Below are 16,747 nucleotides of genomic sequence, written 5' to 3'. Positions count from 1 at the left end.
CCATGTTGTCCCCCTGTTCTGTACTTGCTTCTGTTTCTGTGGCAAGGTTTCTTTGATGTTCTCAGATGCTGTTCCAGGAAAGAAGGGGAGTCCTGTTTGCAGAGCAGGTGCCCTCTCTCTCAGAGGTACGATGGCCCCAGAGACACTTCTGTGGTACAGGGACCCCCTCCTGTTTTGGGTGGGCAGCTGGCTCCAGGCACCCCTCGACTTAGGAAGCAGATGGCTCCCCTATGTGCTCAGAGGGGACAGAGGGAGGCAGCCAAGGATGAGAAAAGGAGAGGTGGGAGGAGGGACTGCCTAAATTCCAAAGTGAGGTGACACTTCCCTCTGGGAGGTCATATTCCAGAGGAAAGAAAGCAGCATGAACTGCCCAGTGCCCTGCTGAGAATTTGCAGCTGATAACAAGGAGACTGATGCGTGACAAAGGAAACATCTCTTTGCCTCTTGGCGTGACAGAGACCGGGTGCCTCTGAGGTGAGTTCCTCAAGGTTGCCCTCTTTGGTTCTGCTTGTCTGGCAGAAAATGAGTGTTTAAGCAGATGCCCACAACAGCAGATAGTGCAGGAAGCAGGGCGCCATCAGCAATAAGGAGGGGCCTTTTCTATAGATGCTGGTCCAGAGTTGCTCTGCCAGCCTTTCTGTTTTATTCTTCCTCAAAAATCATCAACCCCTGAAGCTGTGTGTGTGTGTGTATGTGTACACGCACGCACACACAGGCACGTGGGCATGCAACTCTGATACAGCAGCTCTCTGGTCCTGCCCAGATTGGGAGCCCCCATCCCCAGACTCACCATTTGCATCATGAGAATATTCTATGCCAGACACAGTGCATCTTCGGAAAACCATCTTATTCTCAGTTAAAGTGCCAGTTTTATCGGAGAAGATATACTGTATCTGCCCTAGGTCTTCCGTGATGTTCAGGGCTCGGCACTGCAGCTGTGAGTCTGTCTCCTCATCATACAACTCTATATCCTGGTTAATGAAGTACACTTGGCATACTTTAACAATTTCAATGGAAACGTACAAGGAAATTGGGATCAAAACCTAGGAGACACAAGGCACATAGAATGAATGACTGTGAAGACCCGAGAACTGCGGATTTAGTCCAATCTAAACGACAAATAACTACAACCCCAAGTAAGTAGGGACTATACTGTACCTTTCAGAGCTTAAACAAGTTGGCTTAGAGTCAGTATTGTTAGAGTATTAGGATATTGGCAAAGAGTTTAAACTAGGACAGCCTACGGTGCCACTGCAGAGCGGAAATCCACTATCGTGTCTGGAAGTATGGAAACCATGGCTTGTATAGAAGCAAGCGTTTTCATATTACTAAGTTGTGCTTGAGAGAAGCTAGGAGAGGAAAAAGAGAAAAGAGAAACACAAAACACATGGCACAGTCAGAGTCCTCATAAGCAAAGTCACCTCACACCCAGGCTGTCCCGGGGCTCCCAGTGACAGGAGCTGCCTGTCCCGCAGACACAACCCCACAGCTCAGAAGAGATAGTCTTTTCAGTGGCTGGTTCTGTGCTGAAGGACAATCTCTGTGATTTTGTACAATACAGAGCAGAGGGGAGAGGCTTTGAGAAGAACAGTCACGGTTATGCTTTGACAATTCAAGAATAACCTTCATGAAATCAACGCTTAATTTTTTCTTTAGCTCTGGAGTAACAGTATTGAACTGATACTTATGGGCTCAGAATATCACATCCAGACTAACTGGGTTCTCTGGGTAACTTAAGTATATGTTAATGCAACACCTACTACAGGACGAACTCAAGTACATGTGATATAAGACAGCAGAACGCCCCTTCCAGGCAAAGGCTAAGCCAATATCTTCTGTTCACTGTGTCCCTAAGGAGGGTGGCAGAGATGCTCACTGCCCCTCTCCACTCTCACAGGCTTTTGGGGGCATAAATTCTCAGTTAGTGATGGGGAATTGTTCAGGAAGCATGGGAACTAATAATAATAATAATAACCAATGCTGCAAAATGCAATGTGATATCCTAAGTTGACTCCAGGAACAGAAAAAGCACATCAGTGGAAAGATTAGTAGAATCCGAATGACGTCTGGATTTTTGTTTGAGACAAAGTACCAAAGTTGGTTTCTCAGGTTTTTTTTTTCTTTTTTGCGGTACACGGGCCTCTCACTGTTGTGGCCTCTCCCGCTGCGGAGCACAGGCTCCGGACGCACAGGCTCAGCGGCCATGGCTCACGGGCCCAGCCGCTCCACGGCATGTGAGATCTTCCCGGACCGGGGCACGGATCCGTGTCCCCTGCATTAGCAGGCGGACTCTCAACCACTGCGCCACCAGGGAAGCCCGGTTTCTCAGTTTTGACAATGTACCAGAGAAATGTAATACGCTCACATTAAGACACACTGGGTGAGGGACACATGGGAACTCTCTGTACTATTTTTTGAAACTTGTCTGTAAACCTTAAAATTATTCTGAAATAAAAATGTAGGTTTAAGACAGGAATAAAGACGCAAACTTAATAGAGAATGGACTTGAGGATACGGGGAGGGGGAAGGGTAAGCTGGCACAAAGTGAGAGAGTGGCATGGACATATATACACTACCAAACGTAAAATAGATAGCTAGTGGGAAGCAGCCGCATAGCACAGGGAGATCAGCTCGGTGCTTTGTGACCACCTAGATGAGCAGGATAGGGAGAGTGGGAGGGAGGGAGACGCAAGAGGGAAGAGATATGGGGATATATGTATATGTGTAACTGATTCACTTTGTTAATAAAGCAGAAACTAACACACCATTGTAAAGCAATTATACTCCAATAAAGATGTTAAGAAAAAAATGTAGGTTTTTTTAAGAAGTAATTGAGTGGAGGGGGGGTGGGATGAATTGGGAGACTGGGATTGACATATACATACTACCGATACTATATATAAAATATATAACTAATGAGAACCTACTGTATAGCACAGGGAACTCTAGTCAATGCTCTGTAGTGACCTAAATGGGAAAGAAATGCAAAAAAGAGTGGATATATGTATACGTAGAGCCAATTCACTTTGCTGTACAGTAGAAACTGGGAAGGAAATCCAAAAAAGAGTGGATATAGGTATACGTATAGCTGATTCACTTTGCTGTACAGTAGAAACTAACACAACATTGTAAAGCAACTACACTCCAATAAAAATTAATTAAAAAAAAAAAGAAGTAATTGAGTGGAAAAACAAAACAGAACCAATGATGGAAAAACCGACCCCTCAGAGCCTAAAAATCTTAAGAATAGAAAAGGAGAATTTTAACTTGAAAAGCACCCAAGAAAAGATCCTTTAGATAAGTCGGGTGGGAAAACAAAAGGTAACACATTTGTCAGATGAACCTGTGCTCCTCCCAGGTGCAGAATTTGTGGGAAGTTCTTAGCAGACTATGATGACTCAAAGTTCTCATCAGAAAAGTAAAGCAATTGTCATATGGAACTTAGTACTGTTACCTGCAGAACTATTATCATTGTCAAAAACGAATAAACTGCAGCTGTGACTGGGGATAAAGAGGTGCCGTCAGACTCAGGGACATCAAATAATGATTTCTTCTCTTGATAGCGCTGCACCCATAGTCCATGTCCTGTAGCAAAGTTCAAAGAGGAACGTCATTCACCTGACACAAGTACATCGGGTTTTATGAGCCCACCTGGCCACCTAAGAAAGCAAAAGCCCACGGTATTGTTGGCACTACAATCAGAGCACTGGAAGGAAGGCCCCGGGACTTGGACTCTGCCTCAACCCCGGCCTTTCCCATCGTTGGTACTGAATAGCACCACTGGTCATAACACAGGAATTGGACGTGTGCTGGTAGCTGCCAACGAGAAATCCCAGAAAGGAATTTCCCAATGCCTCACTAAACACCAGTCTCAATAGGCTCTGAATACTGCCTGTAATTGTCCCTGCTTAGAGATTCAAAATTCACATCTCACAGACTCTGAAAAGCCAACAGCAACACTCGTTATTTCAACTGAGCCCCACACCTAAATGATGACAGAGCCCTTTTCATGCCCCGTATACCAGTGCCTTTTACCACTGAGTTCCAAGACCATGTCACACCTGTCTGGTGTGTGATGGCAGCTGAGCGGGACACGGTGAAGGTCGTTTACCTGGAGGTCCACGCGCTTCCCTGCCAGGCACTCCCAAAGCAGCATGCCGGTTTGGAGGCCACCAGAAGCTGGGGGCGCCAGGCTGCACACAGCCTAACTGCTAGCCCCTTCTTGGGACCCAAATAATGTTTTCCCTCTTCTCACAGAGTCCCTAATAGTAGCATTCGTGCTTCTACTGCTCTGATTCCTGTTATCACCAGGTTAGTATCACTCTTTCCATTGGAATCATTACAGGAGGCATGATTAAGCCGTTCTTCCACCCCAGAAGATGCCAATTCGAAAAACACTAGTTTGCGGAGCTCATTCATCGAAACGTCTCAACGTGGCCTTGCCAATGCAAACATCCCCTGAGTCCAAGCCAGTGACAAATGTGTGTTAATTAGAGCACTGGGTCAGAAGGAGACAGAGACAGCCCAGCCGGGGCCCCCGGCAGCCGTCCAGCAGTGCCCACTCATCGTGACCTCTGAGGAGACTTACCGACGGCTGAAAACAGAGACATACAAACGAGGAGGAGGACACACCAGAGCACGTCGCAGTTCATCTGCCTCTCCAGCCGGCTGCGCTTGTAGCGGGGCCCGCTGTTGTTCAGCAGAGCCTTGGTCTCATGTCCTGCGGGGGAGGCGGTGAGTCAGTGCCCAGCAGGAAAGGGACGGGCTACGCTGACTCCATGGATTGGAAAAGGGTGCTGCCATCCAATGATCCATATGGGATAAGTTCAGTCAGAAAAGTAGGCTCTACAATTAATCTCAACTATGTAACCACCACGGGGAAATGCACAGAAAGAAATAGGCTAACATGCTAAGAACACTTCTGGTCCAGATATTATTAGACATTTTGCGTCCATCTATTTTCCTGGTTCTCTACAATGAGTTTATGCTACTTTGATAATCAGGAAAAAACCAAAACAACCAGGAGCAATGTCCAGGAATAGCCAGCCCACCATGCTGAGCCAATGCCATCACAGACAGCACGTGACACGCAGCACCTACCTGCGTAGATGACGATGCCCACGACGGCTTCTGTGTTTCGGATGGTGCAGCCTCGAAGCAGCAGGTTTTCTTTGTAGAGCCCAGCCTTTTTCCCGTTGTTGTGTATGCTGTCATGGAACAGTTGGCATGTGTCACGTGGGTGCTTACATGGCCTCACAGCTCAAGCAGCACCGCTCTGGGAAGGAAGGCCTAGACCCGGGGCTGGGGAGGGGAGGGGTGGAGGGTCTCAGTGGACCTTTGCAAGAGCTGAGATGGGGCTGGCACTCACCAGTAACTGGGCTTCTAGAAGCCCCTCCAGAGCCTGATGTTTGTTCGTTTACTTTGCCCACGGGCTTTGTGAAATAAGAAATATATGATTTTATCTCTGCCCCCGGTTCCTGACACAGGGCTCCTGACACCTTTGTAAATAGAAGTCCTAGGATAATCTTTTGTTCTAACATTTAGTCTTTGACTCCAGTTCCTGGCACAGAGCTCCTAAAATTCTCGTAATTTCCTAAGTGATCAGAGCACTAGGAACATCTTTTGTTCTAACATTTGGTCTTCGAGACCGGCTGTTCCTGACACACAGGACTGAGCCTGTCACCTGTGGGATCTGACGCTCTCCCCAGGTAGATAGCATCAGAATTGAGTTAGACTGTGGGACACCCAGCTTGGTGTGGGAAAAACCCACACGTCAGAATTGGTACCAGGACCATTGTAGGCTTCATGCCACAAGGTCTGGCCACAGCTAGAGAGGGCAGAGTCGGGAACTGGGGGACCGGGTTGGAAAGCTGGCCCAGGAAGGCCCTGCCAGGTGATCTCTGCCCATGTCCTGATCATCACAGAGAACACTTCTCCTCACCAGTACCTCATGTTGTCACAAGGGTACAAATATTTCTCTAGAAAAGGGGATCATATTGATTTCAGCAATATTTCCTACATTCTGTTTTTCTTATTAAAAGTCACACAATTATTAGAAATATTAGCATGTTAAATTTGAAATGTGGTAAACTCCATGATACAATTTTATACATTTGGTTTCACTGCTATTTAGATTCAGAGAATATCCTACGTTTAAGCAACTGCTTTTCAAACTCATCCTCTTGACCTACTAATGGCAGCCGCACCCTCACCCCTGTTGGTCAGGAGTGTGCTAGGGCCACACTGGGGTGGATGAGGTCCTGGGAGCCTGACGAATAGGTCACAAGGGGAGGCCCTGGAGGCTTTCAGAACTAGAGCAGGGGCCCTGCCTAACCTACATCAATCAGGCAGTGCCACCTGCCTTCCAAGAGGAGGGCCTTCCAAGAAGCCACCTTCTCACACCCTATGTGGACAGCCCTCCGCAGCCCTCCCACACACACCCACAGCCCAAACTCCTTCTCTGAAGTCACCAAGGATCCCTGCAGGTGTCGCCCCTCCCACCAGCTCCTAGCAGTGCCCACTGACCAGCGAGCAGAGCTAGTTTGGAGAGGTACAAGGTCAGAAGAAGCCGTTAAGGGTTCCAGGAAAACAGCACTTCCTGCCACTTCTGGACCCTGGTCACCTGCATGAGGGATGGGGCTGCCTCTCAACCTAAGACACAATCTGTATTCTTCACAACCAGGGAAATCAATATATTTTATGGTGAAGAAAAGAAGCTAAACAATAAAGAAAAGCCCAAAACACCATGCTGGGGGGACGCATTTCCTGCAAGCCTGTTATTTACCAACATGGCACTGGTTCTTCTGCAGAACTCATGCAAAGGAACGTGCAGGAGGAGGGCCAATCAACACTGTGTGATGCCCTCTCCCTCCCCCCCACCTTGTGGCAATTCCAGAATAAAGTTCTGCTTTAAAAAGAGATTCAAGACTGGAAACCTCAGTGCCAGCTAAAGCGTCAAGAGGCCCGAGTGCATGAGACGTTACACACAAAACCCAGCTCCCAAGTCAGGAGTGAGAGAATGCCCACCGCCACGGTTCTCTCCGCAACAGCCGCACATGGAAACCATTTCTCGGGACAGCAGTCAAGGATGAACCATCTAAATCAAACCAGTCATGCTTATTCAGAAGAAGAGATGAACCCAACAGAAACAAGAAAAGGTATTACATTAAGCTTCCTTTGATGTGACCTACACCTTTCAGTAACTACTGTGTTTTCTAATCAGACCAAGCCAGACCAGAACTGATCACAGCAGGTGTATCGGCCTGTTTAAGGCCCCCAGCGGCATACAAATGGCAATGGGGGCTGTGCTCTGAGTGAGTCTCCCTGCATCAGAAGGGGAGGAAGGCTGGAGAACGGCGTCACCCTAAAGGTGCTTGGCAGTGCAAGTGCTGCCTTGGTCTCCTAAGGGGGAAAGTCCCTGCTAAGGGCGAATAGGCCCAGGACCCAGCAGGCATGAGGCTTGACTCCAGGAAGACGTGCAAGAGAATATGAGCCCATCACACTGCCCTCAGCACCTACCTCTGTCTTATGGCTTGACATGTGTCCCCCCTAGAATTCATATGTTGATGTCCTAACCCCCGTATCTCAGAATGTGACTGCATTTGGAGTTAGGTCTTTAAAGAGGTAATTAAGTTAAAATAAGGTCATATGGATGGGCCCTAACCCCATATGACTGCTGTCTCTGTTAGAAAATATTTGGACACAGAGACGGACAAACACAGAGGTTAAGATAATGTGAGGGCATAGGGAGAAGGCGGCTGTCTGCAAGCTAAGGAGAGGGGCCTCAGGAGACACCAGTCCTGCTGACACCTGGATCTTGCTTCCACCCTCCAGAACTGTGAGACAATGCATTTCTGTTGTTTAAGCTGCAGGGTCTGTGTCAGCCCAAGCAAACGGACACATCCCTTAACATTTAATCTGAGCCACGTACAAGAGCTCCTTTAGTTCAAGTCCCCATTGTTTGACTCATCCAAACAATCTCTTCTAAATAGAAACTGTCCAAAAGTGCCCTGGGAAATACCACATGCAGGATGTGACAGGGCTCAGCTAATAAACTCCTGCCTGGCTGTTCTTTCTCAAGAGAGGCTGTGTCTCCTGATGGGCTTGCATGTCAGTTCTGTCCTTCTAAGTCCCAGCACTCGGAGGTGCTGGGGAGAATCAACCATATGTCCAGACACAGGTGCAAGGTGCCATGGTTGTGATGCAAGAGAAGGGGGACCTTGGACAGCAACCTGCAGCCGCCCCTCCCTAGGTCACATCACCTCTAGCACCCAGACCTGGGTCTCTTCTCTGCTCCATTGCTGGCCGAAGCTCCACCACTGACTGGTCACACATGGGCCAGCACCCTTGCTGCCATTGTTGACTCCCCTCCTTATTTTTATATCCACACAGACATCAGTTTTCGATTTTGCCCCCTTCGCTAGCTATTCCTTTTAATTTTTTGGTATCTTTATTGGAGTACATTTGCTTTACAATGTTGTATTAGTTTCTACTGTACAACAAAGTGAGTAAGCTATATGGATACACATATCCCCATATCCCCTCCCTGTTGAGCCTCCTTCCCACCCTCCCTATCCAACCCCTCTAGCTCATCACAAAGCATCGAGCTGATCTCCCCGTGCTATGCAGCAGCTTCCCACTAGCCATTTATATTTGGTAGTGTATATATGTCAATGCTACTCTCTCACTTTGTCTCAGCTTCCCCTTCCCCTCCATGCCCTCAAGATCATTCTCCACATCTACGTCTTTATTCCTGCCCTGGCACTAGGCTCATCAGTACCGTTTTTTATATTCCATATCTGTGCATTAGCATCCGGTATTTCTTTTTCACTTTCTGACTTACTTCTCTCTGTATGACACTCTAAGTCCATCCATGTCATTACAAATAACTCAATTCCGTTCCTTTTTAGGGCTGAGTAATATTCCATTGTATATATGTGCAACATCTTCTTTATCCATTCATCTGTCGATGGACACTTAGGTTGCTTCCATGTCCTGACTATTGTAAACACAGCTGCAATGAATATTGTGGTACATGACTCTTTTTGAATTATGGTTTTCTCACGGAATATACCGAGTAGTGGGATTGCTGGGTCATATGGTAGTTCTATTTTCAGTTTAAGGAACCTCCATACTGTTCTCCATAGTGACTGTATCAATTTGCATTCCCACCAGCAGTGCAGAAGGGTTCCCTTTCCTCCACACCCTCTCCAGCATTTATTGTTTGTAGATTTTTTGATAATGGCCATTCTGACTGGTGATACCTCTTTGTAGTTTTGATTTTCATTTTTCTAATGATTAGTGATGTTGAGCATCTTTTCATGTGTTTGTTGGCAATTTGTATGTCTTCTTTGGAGAAATGTCTGTTTAGGTCTGCCACCCATTTTTGCATTGGGATGTTTGTTATTTTGATAATGACCTGCATGAGCTGCTTTTATATTTTGGAGCTTAATCTTTTGTCAGTTGCTTCATTTGCAAATATTGTCTCCTTTTCTAGGGGTTGTCTTTTTATCTTGTTTATGGTTTCCTTTGCTGTGCAAAAGCTTTTAAGTTTCATTAGGTCCCATTTGCTTATTTTTTATTTTATTTCCATTACTCTAGGAGGTGGGTCAAAAAGGTCTTGCTGTGATTTATGTCATAGAGTGTTGTGCCTATGTTTTCTTCAAAGAGTTTTATAGTGTCTGGCCTTACATTTAGGTCTTTAATCCATTTTGAGTCTATTTTTGTGTATGGTGTTAGGAAGTGTTCTAATTTCACTCTTTTACATGTAACTGTCCAGTTTTCCTGGCATCACTTATTGAAGAGGCTATCTTTTCTCCATTGTATATTCTTGCCTCTTTTGTCAAAGATATGGTGACCATATGTGTATGGGTTTATCTCTGGGCTCTCTATCCTGTTCCATTGATCTATATTTCTGTTTTTGTGCCAGTACCATACTGTCTTGATTACTGTAGCTTTGTAATATAGTCTGAAGTCTGGGAGCCTGATCCCTGCAGCTCAGTTTTTCTTTCTCAAGATTGCTTTGGCTATTCAGGGTCTTTTGTGTTTCCATACAAATTGTAAAATTGCTTGTTCTAGTTCTGTGAAAAATGCCAGTGGTAGTTTGATAGGGATTGCATTGAATCTGTAGATTGCTTTGGGTAGTAGAGTCATTTTCACAATGTTGATTCTTCCAATCCAAGAACATGGTATATCTCTCCATCTATTTGTATCATCTTTAATTTCCTTCATCAGTGTCTTATAATTTTCTGCATACAGGTCTTTTGCCTCCTTAGGTAGGTTTATTCCTAGATATTTTATTCTTTTTGTTGCAATGGTAAATAGGAGTGTTTTCTTAATTTCACTTTCAGATTCTTCATCATTATTATAGAGGAATACAAGAGATTTCTGTGCATTAATTTTGTATCCTGCTACTTTACCAAATTCATTGATTAGCTCTAGTAGCTTTCTGGTAGCATCTTTAGGATTCTCTATGTATAGTATCATGTCATCTGCAAACAGTGACAGTTTTACTTCTTTTCTGATTTGGATTCCTTTTATTTCTTTTTCTTCTCTGATTGCTGTGGGTAAAACTTCCAAAACTATGTTGAATAATAGTGGTGAGAGTGGACATCCTTGTCTTCTTCCTGATCTTAGAGGAAATAGTTTCAGTTTTTCACCATTGAGAATGATGTTGGCTGTGGGTTTGTTGTATATGGCCTTTATTATGCTGAGGTAGGTTCCCTCTATGCCCACCTTCTGGAGAGTTTTTATCATTAATGGGTATTGAATTTTGTCAAAAGCTTTTTCTGCATCTATTGAGATGATCACATGGTTTTTATCTTTCAGTTTGTTAATATGGTGCATCACATTGATTGATTTGCATATATTGAACAATCCTTGCATTCCTGGGATAAACACCACTTGATCATGGTGTATGATCCTTTTAATGTACTGTTGGATTCTGTTTGCTAGTATTTTGTTGAGGATGTTCATCTGTGATATTGGCCTGTAATTTTCTTTTTTTTTGATATGTTTGTCTAGTTTTGTTATCAGGGTGATGGTGGTCTCATAGAATGAGTTTGGGAGTGTCCCTCCCTCTGCTATATTGTAAGAGTTTGAGAAGGATAGTGTTAACTCTTCTCTAAATGTTTGATAGAATTCTCCTGTGAAGCCATCGGGCCCTGGGCTTTTGTTTGTCAGAAGAATTTTAATCACAGTTTCAATTTCAGTGCTTGTGATTGGTCTGTTCACGTTTTCTATTTCTTCCTGGTTCAGTCTTGGCAAGTTGTGCCTTTCTAAGAATCTGTCCATTTCTTCCAGGTTGTCCATTTTATTGACATATAGTTGCCTGTAGTAGTCTCTCATGATCCTTTGTATTTCTGCAGTGTCAGGTGTAACTTCTTTTTCATTTCTTATTCTTTTGATTTGAGTCTTCTCCCTTTTTTTCCTGATGAGTCTGGCTAATGGTTTATCAATTTTCTTTACCTTCTCAAAGAACCAGTGTTTAGTTTTATTGATCTTTGCTATTGTTTCCCTCATTTCTTTTTCATTTATTTCTGATCTGATCTTTTTGATTTCTTTCCTTGTGCTAACTTTGGGGTTTTTTTGTTCTTCTTTTTCTAATTTCTTTAGGTATAAGGTTAGGTTGTTTATTTGAGATGTTTCTTGTTTCTTGAGGTAGAATTATATTGCTATAAACTTCCCTCTTAGAACTGCTTTTGCTGCACCCCATAGATTTTGGGTCGTGTTTTCATTGTCATTTGTTTCTAGGTATTTTTGATTTATTCTTTGATTTCTTCAGGGATCTCTTGGTTATTTAGTAGCATATTGTTTAGCCTCCATGTGTTTGTACTTTTTACAGTTTTTTTCTTGTAATTGATATCTAGTCTCATAGCATTGTGGCTGGGAAAGATACTTGATATGATTTCAGTTTTCTTAAGTTTACTGAGGCTTGATTTGTGATCCAAGATGTGATTTATCCTGGAGAATGTTCCATGTGCACTTGAGTAGAAAGCATATTCTGTTGTTTCTGGATGCAATGTCCCATAAATATCAATTCAGTCCATCTAGTCTAATGTGTCATTTAAAGCTTGATGTATGTTTTTCCCTTTCATCACTTTAAATGTATTGTGCCACTCTCTTCTGGCCTGTAGAGTTTCTGCTGAAAGATCAGCTGTTAACCTTATGCAGATTCCCTTTATGTTATTTTTTGCTTTTCCCTTGCTGTTTTTAATAATTTTCTTTGTGTTTAACTTTTGTTAGTTTGATTAATATATGTCTTGGCATGTTTCTCCTTGGGTTTATCCTGTATGGGACTCTCTCCGCTTCCTGGACTTGACTGACTGTTTCCTTTCCCATTTGGGGGACGTCTTCAACTACAATCTCTTTAAATATTTTCTCAGCCCGTTTCTTTTTTCCTCTTCTTCTGGGATGCCTATAATTCGAATGTTGGTGCACTTAATGTTGTCCCAGAGGTCTCTGAGACTGTCCTCCATTTTTTTCATTCTTTTTTCTGTATTCGGCTCTGCAACAGTTATTTCCACTCTCTGTCTTCCAGCTCACTTATCCGTTCTTCTGCCTCAATTATTCTGCTATAGATTCCTTCTACTGTATTTTAAATTTTGGTTATTGTGTTGTTCATTATTGTTTGTTTGATCTTTAGTTCTTCTAGGTCCTTGTTAAACATTTCTTGTATTTTCTCTATTTCCAAGATTTTGGATCATCTTTAGTATCATTACTCTGAATTCTTTTTCAGGTAGTTTGCCTATTTCCTCTTCATTTATTTGGTCTTGTGGGTTTTTATCTTCTCCTTTGCCTGTAAGATATTTCTCTGTCTTCTCATTTTGTCTAATTTACAGTATTTGATCCTCTCCTTTCCCTAGGCTGCAGGGTCATAGTTCCTCTTGCTTCTGTTCTCTGCCCGCATTGGTGGCATTGGTCCAGTGTCTTGTGTAGGCTTCCTGATGGGAGGAGTTGGTGCCTACATTCTGGTGGGTGGAGCTGAGTCATTTTCCTCTGATGAGCAGGGCCGTGTCAGGTGGTGTGTTTCAGAGTGTCTGTGACCTTAGCATGACTTTAGGTAGTCTGTGTGCTAATAGGTGGGTTTGTGTTCCTGTCTTGTTTGTTGTTTGGTGTGAGGCGTCCTGCACTGGGAGCTGCTGGCTGTTGGGTGGAGCCGGGTCTGGATTCAGATAGAGGCCTCCAGGAGAGCTCTCGGTGATTAGTCTTCCCTGGGGCTGGGAATTCTTTAGTGGTCCAGCATCCTGGACTTGGTGCTCCCCCCACCAGAGTCTCAGGCCTGATTTCTGGTCAAGGGACCAAACCCCACAAGTTGCTCATCCCAGCAATAAAGGTGATCAAAAAAGAAAAAAAAAGACTAACAAAACCCCAAATGGTAAAAAGTAAAATAAAAAAAACAGAAACAAGGAAACACACACAAAAGAAACAAAAACAGAACCATATAAATCAAAAAGCAAGAGAACAACCAGACAAACAAAAGAACCCAAGAATGAAATCCACCAATTAAGAAGAAAGCTGACAAAAACACAAAACCAAAAAGCAAAATCAAAGCAGAGTGCCAACGGAAGAATGAAGCAAAGAAACAAACCAATGAAAATGATAAAAAAAAAAGAGAAAAAGAGAAAGGAGAAAGAACAAATTAAAGGCAACATAGAAACAGAAATTTTAAAAAAAGAAAATAGAAAATATATTCTAAAAATGACAAACAAAACCCCAGAGAAATGGTAAAAACAAAATCAATCAAACAAAAACAGAGACAAGGAAACACATATGTAAAAAAAACAAAAACAGAGCCAAATAAAACAAAAAGCAAGAGAATAACCAGACAAATAGAAGAACTCAAAAACGAAATCAAACAATTAGGATTAGAACCAACAGAAACACATAACCTAAAAACAAAACCAAAGCAATGTGCCTACTGAAGAATAAAGCAAGGAAACAGAAAAAACTGATTAAAATGATTTAAAAAAATAGGATTTAAAAAAATAGGATAAAATAAAATAAAAAAGGAAAAATCACAGGACAACAGAAAAGCAAAGTAGAAATGGAAATATATTTTTAAAAAAGAAAGAAAAAATATATTAAAGAAAAAGAAGAAAAAATAAGGGAAAAGAACACAGAACCAAAGAAAAGCAAAGTAAAAATAAATAAAAAAATAAACGTTATAAAACATGCAGATCCCAAGAAACCAAAAAAAACTAAACCACCACCACCAAACAAAAAGAGAAAGAAAAAAAAAAAACCAAAAAAAACCCCCCAACAACAACAAAAGCTAGAACCAAAGACAGAATGAATCAAAACAAATAGAATTAATAATAATAATTATGTTTCCCTGGGGTCTCCACTGTAAGTGTCCTTGCACATGCCATGAACCACAGCCCACCTCCGCCTCCCCAAGAGCCTCTCCTCTGCCTCTGGGCTGGTCTCTGGACCTGCTGTGGGTGCTCTGGGGACCACTCAGACTCTGATCTGGCCTGATTCCTGCATGTGCTGTCCCCAAAGTCCATAGCTGCCAGAGCTAGACCGTTTCATTTGTGGGAACACTCATTGCCTACTCAGGTATTCCACAGACACAGGGACTACCTAGCTGATCGTGGGGATTTAATCTTCAGCTTGTACAGCTGATAGAAAGATTTTTGACCTTTTTCCTTAGCCACCCTGTCCCTGGGGTTCAGCTTTGGTTTTATCCCCACCTCTGTGTGAGGTCCATCCACAGTAGTCCAGTCCTGAGGCTGCCTTCGAGCTCTTGGGTCAGTCGCTGTGAGGACCAGGCAAAGAGGTGGTATGACTACTTGGATCGCAGAGCCCTGGCAGCGCCAAATGCACAAAAAAGCCAGCAGCCACGGGTGCAAGAGATATGGCAATAGTGAGGGCTTTTTCTGGTGCCCAGCTACAGGCGCGTGAGGGCCAGCTCTGAGTGTGCTTCTTTTATTGTCGTCGGCAGGCTCTGTCGTGTGGGGAGAGAGAGACTACAACAGTGGCTCCTTCCCCTGCGTGTGACTCAGCAGAAGTGCCCTGTTTCCATGGCAGTCCGGTCTTCCTCCGTAGGCATTTCCTGCTGTGGATTTCCTCCATTCCATCCCTTCAGTCCATCGCCCCACAGCCAACAGGAGTTCTCGCTCTGGGTCTGTTCTCCAATCCCCACACACCAGCTCCCAGCCCCCCTGCACACCCATGAACGGATGTACAGACTGTCTATTTCTCACTCTGTCCCGTCTGCCACAGATTGGCCACTTCACCCTCTTCCAACAGCCTCAAATGCATCCCTTCTGTCCCAATTGAATTCCCCGTCAGAGATGGGGCTTCCCCGTTGGAGTGGGGGTTTCCCCGAATTCGGGAATCTCTCCTCTGCTTCAGCTCCCCCACCCCGGGATGCAGGTCCCGTACAGCTTCCTCTCCTCCTCCTTCTCCCTTCTTTTTTTCTGTCCTACACAGTTATGCAGGGACCTTTATAGTCCTTTCTGGTGTCCAAGGTCTTCTGCTAGTTCTCCGCAGGTGTTCTGTGAAAACTGTTGCATCTATAGGTGTATTCCTGACGCATCTGTAGAGAGAGATGAACTCCACATCCTCCTACTCCTCCGCCATCTTGAATCCGCTACTCACTGGCTATTTCTTTAATCCACCTTCTTCTCACACTCTCTGTGCATCACTGCCCTAATTCAGGCTTCCAAATTTCCCTACTGCAGCCTTCGACGCACCCCTTGTGGCTTGGATGCCACCAGCCTTGGCCCTTCCTGTCCATTTCTCACCCAGGCACCGACCGATGTTTCAGGGTGCAAGTTTGAGTGCTGAGTTCTCCTGGGAGCATCCTGCAGGATCTCTGACTTCCTCTGGCACACACGGCCACTCTGCGCCCTGGGCGGGCCCATCCTGTGCAGGCTCTCGGCCCCGGCCACCCATACTGCACATCCTGCTACCCACGCTGCCTGTTGGCCCAGCGCGTCCTGCCTTGGGGAGCTTGGCCTGCTACCCTGGGCTCACATTTTACAGCCCTCAGGAAGATGCTTTGCTAACACTAAGCTCCCCAGACCCCACAGCCAGGAGACTCTGCGATATTTTGTGCTTCCCTCTCTCTGCTTGTAAAGACGGGCTCCTCGCATATTCTTCCATCCTGCACCCCATGCCCACCCCAGACCCTGGCAAATGCTGAGGCTGCCTGGCCCTTAGCTTTGGGGTGGTCCAGCCCACAGGGATGTCGGAAGGAAACCAGAGGCGTGGACAGAGGCGAGGGAGGATGGGAGCGTGTCTCGGCTCCTCCTAGGAGAGAGTGCTGGGTTGGTTGTGTCCCTCAACCAAGGTGGTGAGCCTCCCAGGCGGCCCCTGGACATGAGTCCCCCGGGGCCACTCCCCTCACCCCCCCGGGACCACTGGGCCTCACGGTGACCACAGCTCAGCTGCTCCTAACCCTTGTGGCTGCCTTAAGCCCTAGCCCCTCCTGCAGAAATGGACCCTTGGCTAATAGCCCCACACATTCAAATTTGAGCATCTGATCTGTTTCCAGAAGGGATCCGACTGACACAGGTAGAAAGGATGGAAGGAGAGATAACCCCTTCTCTACTGCCGAGTCCTAGGCATCATTTTCTTTAAAATAATAGTTGCTCAGGTTTCTGCTTATCTATGTAAGTACAGAAATGACCTGACTGTGTTTTGTGCCAATGTTAGATTTTCTTGACATGTAAATATCAGTTAAAGGTGCTAAGGTAAAATGAAAATATTCTGATTTTAGAGTCTGGCTGATGCAGTTACA

The 16,747-nt window shown here is 44.7% G+C and overlaps 1 protein-coding gene across 2 annotated transcripts in view; it reads right to left on the bottom strand.

The window, feature by feature from the left end:
- Positions 1-16,747, bottom strand: part of ATP10A (ATPase phospholipid transporting 10A (putative)) — a 181,275-nt gene that overhangs the window by 43,337 nt on the left and 121,191 nt on the right. For both annotated transcript variants that reach the window (XM_049706097.1, XM_004271676.4), the window contains 4 exons: positions 5,101-5,207; positions 4,589-4,720; positions 3,455-3,585; positions 791-1,043 (listed from right to left, as the gene is read on the bottom strand). In XM_049706097.1, the coding sequence (XP_049562054.1) occupies positions 791-1,043; positions 3,455-3,585; positions 4,589-4,720; positions 5,101-5,207 (623 nt within the window). The remainder of the gene's footprint in view (positions 1-790; positions 1,044-3,454; positions 3,586-4,588; positions 4,721-5,100; positions 5,208-16,747) is intronic.

Source organism: Orcinus orca, chromosome 2, assembly GCF_937001465.1.
Source record: "Orcinus orca chromosome 2, mOrcOrc1.1, whole genome shotgun sequence".
NCBI classification, from domain to species: Eukaryota; Metazoa; Chordata; class Mammalia; order Artiodactyla; family Delphinidae; genus Orcinus; species Orcinus orca.
The sequence above is the reverse complement of the archived record's forward strand: the minus strand, read 5'-3'. Positions and strand labels throughout refer to the sequence as shown.